Source organism: Schistocerca serialis, chromosome 1, assembly GCF_023864345.2.
Source record: "Schistocerca serialis cubense isolate TAMUIC-IGC-003099 chromosome 1, iqSchSeri2.2, whole genome shotgun sequence".
Taxonomy (NCBI): domain Eukaryota; kingdom Metazoa; phylum Arthropoda; class Insecta; order Orthoptera; family Acrididae; genus Schistocerca; species Schistocerca serialis.
The window spans coordinates 1,022,673,567-1,022,687,186 of NC_064638.1; the positions used below are offsets into that span (position 1 = coordinate 1,022,673,567).

At 45.4% G+C, this 13,620-nt stretch overlaps 1 protein-coding gene across 1 annotated transcript in view; it reads right to left on the bottom strand.

Annotated features, from left to right (window-relative positions):
* Positions 1-13,620, bottom strand: part of LOC126455032 (lachesin-like) — a 1,182,593-nt gene that overhangs the window by 51,504 nt on the left and 1,117,469 nt on the right. The window contains exons 7-8 of the mRNA XM_050091144.1: positions 9,458-9,586; positions 351-488 (exon numbers count right to left, since the gene is read on the bottom strand). Coding sequence (XP_049947101.1) covers positions 351-488; positions 9,458-9,586 — 267 coding nt within the window. The remainder of the gene's footprint in view (positions 1-350; positions 489-9,457; positions 9,587-13,620) is intronic.

The following is a 13,620-nucleotide window of genomic DNA, read 5'->3' on the forward strand; positions in this document are numbered from 1 at the left end:
CGAAAAGATCGACTACAAGAGAAATTAATCCCAATAGTTTAAATCTTTTACACAGATATGTTACTCATATTTTGCTATCAATATGAACGGAGTGGTATTGTTTAATACAGCTTGGTAACTGTTATTGGAAATTTTTCGTGAAAAACCACGCGTCATCTAAAAGTTCTGTGGGATTCGGTTTACAATCCAAGTCAACGGAAAGAAACACGCAGTGGAAGAATGGATGTGCCAGAGTGAAACTAGGTGCCTTAGTGCCCTCAGACGAGCTCTGAGTGTCTTTCCCCGTAGCTGTTAGGCAGTTTACAAGCGCGGCGACTGCATTAGAGGCGGCAGCAGCGCAGAGGACGTACCGGAGAGGATCATGTCTCCGCGGCCGTTGGCCCAGTAGTTGATGGAGGCGGGGTACGCCTCCGAGTGGCACTCGAGGGACACGTCCTGCCCCAGATAGGCCGCCTCCAGCTGGTTAGGGATCGACAGCAGCGGCGGAACTACGAACAAATAAAACAATGTCAAAACGGCTACAGTTTCATATCTTAAGTGAAAAATGCAACGTAACGCTGCACCCCGGAACAGCTGTACACGAGAGCCACCATTTAAATATTTACAAATGAACAGTTCTACTGATATGCGACATTGCTGTTATTTAAAATCATCATATGTTGTTGTTAAAGGAATGTAAGCTTAGAAACTGGTGAAGAAATTTGTTAAGAGTGAGCTTTCAAAGAAGCGGTGTCGTGGAAGATGGAACCTTCTTGTGTAGGTTTAGATTATATGATTTTTTGTAACTGTTATGATTTGTCTAAAAGCAGGAAATGAAATAGATTAGAAAAACATTTGAAGCATCTTTGAACAATGCTGAAACTCACATACAGCAAATGACGCTGCCCTGTCTCCGTTTGCTACCTAACAAATAATCATTGAACTTTAAATTCTGAAGCGGTACTCGCTGTACAAGATTTCAAGAAATAATTGAAATGCACTCCATATATTACTGTAATCTGTTTGTTTTCTCACTATGAGGGGAATCTTTGCACAAATCATTTGAACGTTTCCTTTTCCATTATTTTAATATTTTCAAATTTCGTTCAGAAAGCATGAAATACACTGTCTTTAAATATCTGTCGGTATTCCATTATCAGAAGTGTACAGGGTAACTCAAGAGGAATGGTCTGTATTTAGGTATGCGACAGAAGAACATACGAAGCAAAAAAGGCAAGTAAACATACCTTTAAAATGCATACCTTAAGAGCTATGAACACTTTTTCTGTAGAATAGATGTTTTTACATTATCGAAGATGAGCACTTGCTCTTATCTCTTAGCCAGCAGCGGTGGCCGTGCGGTTCTAGGCACTTCAGTCCGGAACTCCGCGACTGCTACGGTCGCAGGTTCGAATCCTGCCTCGGGCATGGATGTGTGTGATGTCCTTAGGATAGTTAGGTTTAAGTAGGTCTACGTTCTAGGGGACTGATGACCTCAGATGTTAAGTCCCATAGTGCTCAGAGCCATTTGAACCATTTTTCTTATCTCTTAAGGTACGGACCGTATAACCTATGTTCACTGGAACTTTTTCTTGTTTTGATGCATACAACAAATCCTCAAAATGTTGAAAGCAAAGACCTTGCAGTAGAACGGTATGAAGATGAAGAAGTGCTCATAGCTCTTTGTTGTTGTTGTTTTTGTTGTTGTTGTTGTTGTTGTGGTCTTCAGTCCTGAGACTGGTTTCATAGCTCTTAAGGAATGCGTTTTAGAACCCATGCTTAGTAGATTTCTTTGCTTCGAATCGTCGTCCATGTCATATCCCTGAATGCTGTCGATTCCTCCCAGGACAGACTATTTAGATCACGAGAAAGCAGCTTTTCGTGAAATTTTTCCATTTCACCTGAAATTTATAATGTCCCACTAAAGGCACGCAATGTTGACCAGCCGCTGTGCCATTCTCTGCCGTACCGCGTCATCTGGATGCGGTTTAGGGGGCTTGGACTCAGTACACCGTTCTACCGGCCGTTGTTGTCTTTCACAGCTTGGAGCCGTTACTTCTCACTCAAGTTGCTCCTCACTCGGTATCACGAGTCGGAGTGCACCCTATTCCAGTACTCCCACTAAGAAAAAATCCTGACAGTACCGATAACAGAATTCGGGTCCTCCACGCGAGAGTTAGACGCTATGATCACTCGGCTACGGAGGCGAACAAAATCACTAGCTGAGTTTTTCTTAATTACCTTGGTTACATTGAAAAACTTAAATTTTTCTGTGTAAAGCCTGACCTCACCCTGATCAGTCTGATATCCGGTTTGTGCATTTAGCACTCTTCGTTTAGCTGTGAAATTCGAGAAAATGTTTTCCCTGAAATTACTTATTAAATTTCTCTGGATTACCCTGATTTCTTTCGGCACATATCTTTTCCTTTTTCTTTTTTTAATACATTCTGTAATTTCTGTGGAATCTTGCTGTCGTTCTGCTCAAACATTTGACGAGAAATAACGACAGTGTGCTCAGCGCCACAGAAGGGGACTGTGCTGTGGCTTATCGTTAGATAGCGACACCCTTAGCTACAGTGAAGACTGCAGTAGGTCTACAGTCAACTTTTCGTGAACATTTAGCTGCGAAAAAGATTTCTTCCCGATGTATTCCACGTAATGTGAACAAAGCTCAAAACAGGCTCGCGTCGCCGAGCGTAAGGAAATGCAGAAAAAATTAGACTGAAGATATGCAAATTCGTATACATTTTAACAGGAGTCACTTGTATATTCGTGCAGGCTACTAAGGACGATATCGCAACTTGTGAATGATCAATTGTTTCGGGCCGGCCGGTGTGACCGAGCGGTTCTAGGCGCTACAGTCTGGAACCGCGCGGCCACTACGGACGCAGGTTTGAATCCAGCCTCGGGCATGGGTGTGTGTGATGTCTTTAGTTTAGTTAGGTTTAAATAGTTCTAAGTTCTAGGGGACTGATGACCTCAGAAGTTAAGTCCCATAGTGCTCAGAGCCATTTGAACCAAATTGTTTCGGCGTTCCAGGATGAACCGAAAACAACAAAAAAATAGTCAGTCTCCGATTGTTTCTTTCGCTATACGGGACTTGATGTCACCAATGTTTTAGACGATCAAGAACAGGCGATGACGAAAGGAATACTGCTATCTGCTTGCCGCAAATCATCGATGAAAAGAGGAAGAACAACCGCCATCACAACCATGTCAGATGTCACTCGACGAGTCAAACAATTATTTATTTCACAGAAAAAAATTATCAAGTCACTTTATCTCTGGTCGTATTCGCCTCGTACAGCACTTAACAAATTACTTTCTGTTGTAGTGTGAACAGCGATTTTCATTGCTGTAGCTTTCCAAAATAATCTTTTTGATTTGCCAATATCAGGGAGTCATGAAGGGGTTGCTGATGTCTCCTTTCGAGTTCCTGGCGTCACTAACTCGATCTGTTGTGTGATATCCTTATGATTTCAATCCACGAAGATCTTTGCTCGAGGTTGTCGATGGGGTACAGGGCGTGTTGTTGCGTGGCGACTTCGGGAGTTGTAACAGAGCGACTAATGTGAGCACTTGCGCCAGCGTCGTGGCCCGGAATCTGGCGAGTAGTTGCTAGGCTTATTTGTGGGCCGATTTTAATTCGTTACTGACTTCGAGTGCCGCCTTCGTGCGTGGCCTGGCCAGCCAGCTGTGGGGGTGGGGCTGGGAGGGGGCGGGGGGTAGGGGGGGAGGGGGGTAAGGAGGGTGTCCGGCCACAGCATAAAAGAAGCACGTTATCGCTCCGTCTCAGGAAACAGCATCGGCTCGCACAGTTTAAGATATCCTGTTAACAAACAACCAAAGGCAGTATCGACTCAGGAAAAGCAAATAACAGCCACTATTCAAGAATCCAAGTGATGGTAAAATAGATCAGCTAAGGAATCGAAACGATCGCAGCAGAACTATAGGTGTCAATAAGAAAATAACAGTTGTTGTTGTTGTTGTGGTCTTCAGTCCTGAGACTGGTTTGATGCAGCTCTCCATACTACTCTATCCTGTGCAAGCTTCATCTCCCAGTACTTACTGCAACCTACATTCTTCTGAATCTGCTTAGTGTATTCATCTCTTGGTCTCCCTCTACGATTTTTACCCTCCACCCTGCCCTCCAATGGTAAACTTGTGATCCCTTGATGCCTCGAACATGTCCTACTAACCGGTCCCTTCTTCTTATCAAGTTGTGCCACAAATTTGTCTTCTCTCCAATTCTATCCAATACCTTCTCATTAGTTATGTGATCTACCCATCTAATCTTCAGCATTCTTCTGTAGCACCACATCTCGAAAGCTTCTATTTTCTTTTCGTCCAAACTATTTATCGTCCATGTTTCACTTCCATACATGGCTACACTCCATACAAATACTTTCAGAAACGACTTCCTGACACTTAAATCTATACTCGATGTTAACAAATTTCTCTTTTTCAGAAAAGCTTTCCTTGCCATTGTCAGTCTACATTTCATATCCTCTCTACTTCGACCATCATCAGTTCTTTTGCTCCCCAAATAGCAAAACGCCTTTACTACTGAAGTGTCTCATTTCCTAATCCTCGTAATTCCCTCAGCATCACCCGACTTAATTCGACTACATTCCACAATGAGGGTATCAGGCTGGCCACTGGTGCATTCCGTACCAGTCCCATCCCCAGCCTGTGTGCTGAGGCAGGGCAACCGCCGGTCGCCATCCAGCAGAAACTCCTCATGGTGCGACGGGCGTGTCAATTCCTTGCCTGTCCTACCTCCCCTGCGTACCCTACCGTTGCCCGACCGCCTATGGAACGTTTTTTTTTTTTTTCAGTAGTCCCAGGGCAACGAGACCATTTGGGATTCGTGCCAAGTAATTTCTTGAGTCCCTTGGTGTGGAGCGTGTGGCACCCCAACTCCAGGGTTTTACACGCCTGCCTCCCTGGTTGCTCCAGAGGCCCAGCGTCCTTTTAGACTTGTCGGAGTACCGGAGGAGCTGCACTCCTGCGTTTGTTTTCTCCTCCTTATTTTAGGATATTTTAAACCAGCATCCCGACCATGTATTAGTATTTACGGATGGCTCTAAACTGGGGGACTCTGTTGGTTGTGCTGTTGTTTTCCCTGAACGAGTCGTCGAGTTACGGCTTCCTGCGGCGTTTACCATCTTTGATGCCGAATTGTTTGCGATCTTGCGGGCATTAGAGCAGATGAGATGTGCTCCCAGTCTTAAGTTTCTCATCTGTTCTGACTCCCCGAGTGCCCTTCAGACCATGCAACACTTGTACCCAGCGGATAAGGTCGTCCAGAACATCCCTGCAACGGCAGGGGAAGGAAGTTTCTTTCTGCTGGGTGCCGGAGCACGTGGGTATTAGGGGAAACGAACTGGCGGATGTGGCTACCAAAGATGCATGTTCCCTCCCTCATGTTGTTGAGTGTGCCGTCCCCTCCATGCTGTTACCTCCCTTTTGCGTTTTCGTGTTATGCGTCAATGGGAAGAGGAGTGGCAGGCAGTCGGTGGAAATAAGCTGCGTCTGGTCGAGGTCACCACGCGGCCATGGCGTACGTCCTACCAGTCATGCAGGCGGGATGAGGTTCTCCTCACTCGCCTCCGCATCGGGCACAGTTCCTTAACTCATGGTTTTTTACTCCGGCGGGATGATCCCCCCAATCTGCAGTGCTTGTGGCGTCCAGATTACTGTCCGCCACATTTTACTTGATTGTCCTTTATTCTCTGACCAGAGGGCGGTGGTTTCCTTGCCACCGGATTTGCCCTCTATTTTGCAAGACGACGCAACGACTGTGGTTAAGGTCTTACGATTTTGTGTCCTGTCCAGTTTGTTGCCTCGGATTTTATGGAGAGGATTTTAATGTGCTGCTGGGTGACTGGCTCATCCAGGTTTTAGGTAAGAGGTCCGCCAGTCACGATTACCTACTTGTTTCACTGCGATTTCTGTTCTCTTTTCTTTGTGTTTCCTTTCCTTTTTTAGTGCGTTTCTTCTCCTCTTGTTTTACCTCTGTACGTGAGGATTTGGAACTGCGTCAGGTCTGTGTCGTTTAGCCGTTCTCCTTTTTCGCTGTCCGTCTTCGTCCCTTCACCGCATGTGTTCCTGTTTCTATGCGTTTGGGTGCTGATGACCATGCTGTTTAGCGCCCGAAAACCTCAAACCACACACACACATTATCCTCGTTTCGCTTTTGTTGGTGTTCATCTTATATCGTCCTTTCAAGACACTGTCCATTCCGTTCAACTGCTCTTCCAAGTTCTTTGCTGTCTCTGACAGAATTACAATGTCATCGGCGAACCTGAAAGTTTTTATTTCTTCTCCATGGATTTTAATACCTACTCCGAATTTTTCTTTTGTTTCCTTTACTGCTTGCTCAATATACAGATTGAATAACATCGGGGAGAGGCTACAACCCTGTCTCACTCCAACGACTGCTTCCCTTTCATGCCCCTCGACTCTTATAACTGCCATCTGGTTTCTGTACAAATTGTAAATAGCCTTTCGCTCCCTGTATTTTACCCCTGAACAGTTAAGGCCTGAAAATCCAAAATTTTGCTGAAGTACATGAATCGAAGCTGAAGCTTGCCCGTTCCAAAAGGGGCACAGAAATCAGCACAGAGAAACTGGCTTCAACGCTCTCATGGGCGTGCCACGTCGCAGAGCTGGCTGGCCAGGCTGTTCACGAAGGCGGCACTCGAAGTCAGCCACGGATTCAAATCGGTCCACAAAAATGCCCTGCAACCATTCACCGGACTCCACGCCCAAGACACTTAAGCAAGTGCTCGTGTTAGTCGCCGGGTGGACCTCTCACACCGTCCTACTCGCTCCGTTATCAGTCCGTGACTCGCCACCCCACAACACGCCCCATCCCTCATCAATCAGTGTGGAAAAATTGACAGAAATGTAAGTAAAAGAATGTAATTTAAATGCGAATGTTTCGATAAAGCCTGGTGCGATTTTAGGCAAAGAATGTAGAGTTATTAAAATAGACGGCAGGGATCACGAAATGAGAGCACAATAGCAAACTGCGGCCCGACGTCGTAGCCGACACCAGGCACAAGGCACTATCATAACCTACGGTGTGGTCACTGCGTTTTTGAGTTAGTAAGACATTGTTTAATGGATGTGACAGCTTCCACTGATTGTTCCGCAATCGTCTAATCGTACAATAATGGGTCTCTCTGCATGTTTATACTCAGTACGTTACATTCTTGATGTTGGGAGTTAACTGCCAATGCTGCACCAGGTGTCGAACCGCACATAAACCAGCATCACCCGTGACTGACGATTAAGAGCAAAGTTACGCTAAGGCATCGGCGTATTGAGGCGTTTTGAAATTTTTAAGTGGAAATTAATGGTTTCCTGCGCGACAGTGAGTTTTACTAACCACTGCAGACAACAAAAAGATTTAAGAGTTACATTTCATGTAATTTCTAACAACAACGAGACGAAAATAAAATAGACAAATGCATGTGGTCGGGCCGATGTGGTTAGGATTGCTAGTGATTAAGTGTGCTCAGTACATTTTCCTCATGTGGATTACGAAAGAGATGAGAAAAATTAACCTTTGAATCTTTCTCCGAAACAAAAGCAGAAGCTGATGCTGTTCCAACCTTATATTTTCCATCCTCGAGATATTAGTTATAAAGTAGTTATGAACCTAAAAATCAGAGAAAAATACATGAGCAAAAACAAAGTTCCATAAAGACGTAGAAGCACTTTCACAGGTTATTATACTGTATTACTAAGTGATGAAGAAATTGCCAGTAAAGGAAACTTTAACTGTGACCACAAACTGTGCTGTAAAGCAACACTGTGCATTTCTGCCTACAACTGGAAATTGTGGAAAAATAAATAAAAGAATTTAGGCAAAAGAACACAGATTTACATGCTCGTGTCTCCCGGTGTAAAGCTGAGTTATTTAACGTACACTGATAAGCTAAAACACTATGACCACTGCCCACCGCGAAGCTGCATGCCGCCTGGTGGCGTTCAACGCACTTGACACGTTAGGAAAGGTATGTAAGCGGAGAAGACACGGATTGAGGATCCCCTCGCGAACATACGGTCTGCAAATCGGGGAATCCATTGAGATAAGCGACTTTGACAAAAGGCTGATTATTATTATGCAGAGCTCTCGAAAACAGCGAAACTGGTCGAATGTTCATGTGCTACTGTACTGAGAATCTACGGAAAGAGGTAGAAAGACAGTGAAACTACCACTGGGCGCTAAATGGTTGGAAGTCAACGATTCTTCACAGGACACGGGGTTCAGAGGCTTATCTGCTCTGTAAATTAGGGCAGATGGTAGTCTGTGGCATCTCTACCGAAAGAGCACACTACTGGTGCACGGACAAGTGTTACGAAGCACATTATTGATCGCACATTGTTGAACGTGGAGCTCCGCAGCAGACTGCCCCTACGAGTTCACACGTTGATCCAACCACATCGCCAATTACAATTTCAGTGGGCACAGGGCCATTGGGATTCGAGAGCCAATCAATGGGAACGGGTCGGCTCTTCGGGTGCAACATATTTTTGCTACACTAGGTCGACGGCCCTCTCCACAAATGCCGTCATCGAGATGAACGGCGCCTCGAAACGTGCGGCGCGTCGAGGACGCAGGCTGGCGGGAACAGTATTATCTTAGGGGAGACATTCTCCTGCGCTTGCATGGGACCTGTGGCAGTAATCGAGGACACGCTGACAGAAGCGAAGACCAGCATCCTTCCATGCCTGATGCCTTCCCCGATGGCGATGTCATCTTTCAGCAGTGTAATTGACCGTGTCTCGGAGCCAGAACTGTGCAACGGTGTTTTGAGTAGCATTATAGTGAACCCACATTGATGTCTCGGCCACCAGATTTGTCTGATGTGATTCTTATGGAATCCACCTCGGTCGCTATCGGGCGCCATCACCTCCTGCGCAGATCAGCGGCCTGATATTAACGTGAGTTACATGCGTCTGTGCTCAGACATCTAATGTCACATACCTCTATAAACCTACCAACAAACTGTCGTATCCCTGATACGCAGAATCAGTGATGTATTTCATTATAAAGACGGACAAACGAGCTATTAAGTAAGTGGTCATATTGTTTAAAGTTATCAGTGTATAACATTTTGGAAAAGTGGTCTAGGGGTCTCTTTCTTACTATCAACAGAAAGTTGTTATGAAAGGACGGTGTACTAACAGGTGATCTAAAGTTACTGGAACATCTGTTTTTAAATGATGGTAGCATTGTTTATTTAAGTAATAAGTTAATAATGGTAATACACAGTAACATGAAAAATACCCATTGTATTCTCAGTGAGGGTAGAAGTGTGCGCGGAGTGCCTGTTACCTTCTATGCGTTACTGTGTGGCTAGAGCGTCAGTGGTGATGTCACCTGACACCTACTGTGTATCCTGGCAGGAGTGAAGAATGTTTTTCTCTCGTTGTTAGGTTTCTGATTTAAAAGAGTACTCACACTGGACGCGCAGCACGATCCTGCGGCTGGCGCTGGGCGGCACGCCGTTGCTGGCGATGCACAGGTAGGCGCCCGTGTGCAGGCGGCTCACCGACGCCAGCCGCAGCTCCTCGCTGGGCACCTCCGGCACTGCGGCACAGGAGGGACAACCTCTCAGGTGGGTACCGTGGTGTCACACAAAGCAACATGCATTTACGGCACTCATAAAAACACACTATCTGACCGAAAGAATACGGGCACGGGGTGCGCTCATCTTCCACCTTCAAGACGGTTTGAGCTCTGCTGTGAATAGTTTCCATGAGGCAACTGAAGCATGTCCGACGGAAGATTGTATTTTACTTTTTGATATATACCGGCTCTGTTATTTCATATTTATTCGCCAATATCACGCTCTCGACTCTCAATAAATATGTCCTTCCTGGAAGGGAGTATACGTAACGTACGAGTGCGGAGTGTGACACACAGACTACGACGTATGGAAATTTGGGTCTGGCCGTGATTCGTGCTCGGATGGCCGAAGCAGTTAAGGCGACCACTTGTGTAAAACAGGAAATCCGGGTTCGAGTCTCGGTCCAGCACAAATTTTCATTGTCGTCAATCCTATAGGCAGCCGAATGTGATTCATATCTCAACTAAGAAGACATTTTCTGTGTTTTTTCACTGCTATAGTTGCCGTGGTGCTGAGTGTCCGAAGGAACATTGCACTGTACTTCTTAACTGCACGAGACTGCTGCTTCGTTCCTGCTGCTTCGTTCCCTATAAAATGTGTTTATATCCTTTGACAATTAGTGTTACCTTAGAGTTAATAACCACTAAAAACACTCCCATACCGTATTCAAACTGAAACGAGACTGAAGCTATAAGAGTAAGTCATTGTGTCGTCCAGTGACACGAGTGAAATCCTGAAGAAGATTCCAGCAGAACAATGAAACGTCGGGCTCTGAGAAAGTTTGAAGAGAAATACAACGCGGCTTAACTACTCAGAAGATTTTACCATCAATGCCAGAGGGGCCCCTAACTTGTATGTCTGTCCTCTCAGGTGCTAGTCCTGTAGAGCGCGTTATGGCATTCCTGAATACGATTCCATATTCGCACGATAGTGTGGGATCCCACCAACGCTAGAAACCAAACTGGAGAACAACGGCCTCGACAGACCACGATCCTGCCAAATTCCTGCAGTTTGAAAGATCTTTCTCCTCCTTACATGAAGCATAACACGATCATCTCACAAACTCCCGTACCACAGCACTATCTTCTCCGTACTGTTTGCAGTACGCATTATAATAGAGTATTTTCTCCAGAAATTCGACAAACATACCTGTCGGATTGCCGCAAAGTACAGCACGATTCAGCATTCAAAATCACTCGCACAATGTCTTTATTCATCCTGAAGCGTTCGCATAGCATCGACTGCAGAAATATGCGGGTTGAAAAGAGCTGCTCCACCATTGTCCATATTCGCTTTGAAACTCAGAGTGATTCCTTCCGATGATTTCACGTTATTCTCGACACCAACCGTCCTAAATTCTCTACGGCTCCTTTCCGTCAGTACATGAGCTCTACCTGGTCTTGGTTTATCTCTGATTGTTCCTTCTTGTTTCCAGGTCACGATTACATCACCAGCAATGGACTTGAGAGTTTCAGAATGTATGACACGTCCCGACGGATTTGTTACTCGTGTGACATCCAGTGACTAGTCCATTTTCGAAGTCAATTAGTTTTCCTGAGCGACTCATCCTCCTATTACCGGTTGTCTACTGGTAAAATTATAATCGCCGCCTCCATTTATACCTGCCGATCGGACTGGTCTAGTCGTCAACTCTACGATACATAGAGGTGTCAGGATACTTTTGATGAGACAGTGCGTTCTGACACTGGTAACCACAGAACTGCCAAGCCGTCGACAAAATGAACAAGTCCAGCCAGAACCAACGTCCATTTCGGAACGAGTATGTTGGTCACCTCACTTAAAGAAATTTATTTTAGAAATTATATTAGTGAGTTTTAGATTCTCGAAAGCAGATGCGAATAACAGTACCACATCAAGAACACCAGTTAAATGAATCGCCTTTAACCGACAGCGGTGTCTACTAATCTGCCTATGATCAGGGACTGCACGTGGAATTGGATGTGTTTCTTTGTATCAATGGCACTTTTTCTTATGAGGCCAAGGGCTTTGCAGTTTTTCTCTTTACCGGCTGAAGTTGTTGTATTTGAGTTTATTTTACTGCCGAAGTAGTCAAAGATATTTATTGGTCTGAGTAGTACATCTCTCATATCTACCACGATACGTTGACAGTTGCTAATTTGTGTCTTCTGTGGACTGATTTCCACGCTATACCTTGTTTTATGATCTTGTTTATTCTTTATTTTTCTTCAGTTCCCCTTTGTTTTCGTGAATGACAGCTACGTCATCAGAAGATTTTTATTTCCATTCCACTGAGTTTTAGTCCTTCGATGACCTACTTAAATTCCTTAACGTCTTTCTCAGTATATATTATGAACAACACTGCTGACGACTGACACCCCATCCTCTCTTGTATTTCACCATTTGTGTTCGTGATGACTCTTTCGTTTTCACACATTCCGAATACCTGCACGTAAACATAGTTTATATACACTCATGCTCATAAATTAAGGATAATGCTGATACATGGTGAAACAACGCTCTGGTGGGCGGTTTGCGGGTTTAAATCACCTCGGGGTATGACCATGCGGTGCATTTGACGTGTGGTCGTCGCACGGTGGCGCAGGCAGCAGTCCACATACGCAGAGGTGTTTTGGTGCATGTCAGATTAGGACGCAGCGAGTAAGTGTGCAGACGTTTTAAGACGTGCTAATGGTGACTGTGTGGTGAAAATGGCTCAAAGAACACATATTGATGACGTTATGAGGGACTGCAGGTAGCCTTGCTCGGGACCTCACTGCAGCCACTGGAACAGCTGTCTCTAGACAAACAATCTACAGATGACTGAACAGACATGGTTTATTCGCCCAGAGACCTGCAAGGTGGATTCCATTGACCCCTGGTCACAGGAGAGCCCGTAAAATCTGGTGTCAAGAACACAGTACATGGTTATTGGAACAGTGGTCTCAGGTTATGTTCACGGACGAATCCAGGTAGTGTCTGAACAGTGATTCTCGCCAGGCTTTCATCTGGCGTGAACCAGGAAACAGATAGCAACCCCTTAATGTCCTTGAAACGGACCTGTATTGGGGTCGTGGTTTGATAGTGTGGGGTGGGATTACGATTGGTGAACGTATGCCCCTGCGTGTCTTTGACTGAGGAACTGTAACAGATCAGGTGTTTCGGAACGTCATTTTGCACCAGTATGTCCGCCTTTTCAGGGGTGCAGTGGGTCCCACCTTTCTCCTGACGGATGATAACGCACAGCCCACCGAGCTTCCATCGTGGAGGAGTAGCTTGAAACAGAAGATATCAGGCGAATGGAGTGGCCTGCCTGTTCTCCAGACCTAAACCCCATCGAGCACGTCTGGGATGCTCTCGGTCGACGTGTCGCTGCACGTCATCAAACCCCTACGACACCTCAGGAGCTCCGACAGCCAATGGTGCAAGAATGGGAGGCTATACCCCAGCTGTTGCTCGACCACCTGATCCAGAGTATGCCGACCCCTTGTGCAACCTGTGTACGTGTGCATGGTGATCATGTTCCATACTGATGGTTCAAATGGCTCTGATCACTATGGGACTCAACTGCTGAGGTCATTAGTCCCCTAGAACTTAGAACTAGTTAAACCTAACTAACCTAAGGACATCACAAACATCCATGCCCGAGGCAGGATTCGAACCTGCGACCGTAGCGGTCTTGCGGTTCCAGACTGCAGCGCCTTTAACCGCACGGCCACTTCGGCCGGCTTGCAATTATCCTTAATTTATGAGCATGAGTGTATAATTTGCCTGTCCCTGAAATCTAGACCAATAACAGACGTAATCTTTATGAAAGTAATACCGCTCACTTTATTAAAGGCTTTCTCTAGATTTTCAAATGGAAGAATTAATGGTTTCCTTACATCCTGAATTTTGTCTGCAACTCGCCGTAAGAGCTTCTTCTCTTTTCCATCTAAATGTAAACTGATTTCCAGCTAGGTAAGTTTCTCTTTTATATGCTTATTGTTGTCAATATTTTCGACGTGTGCGAAAA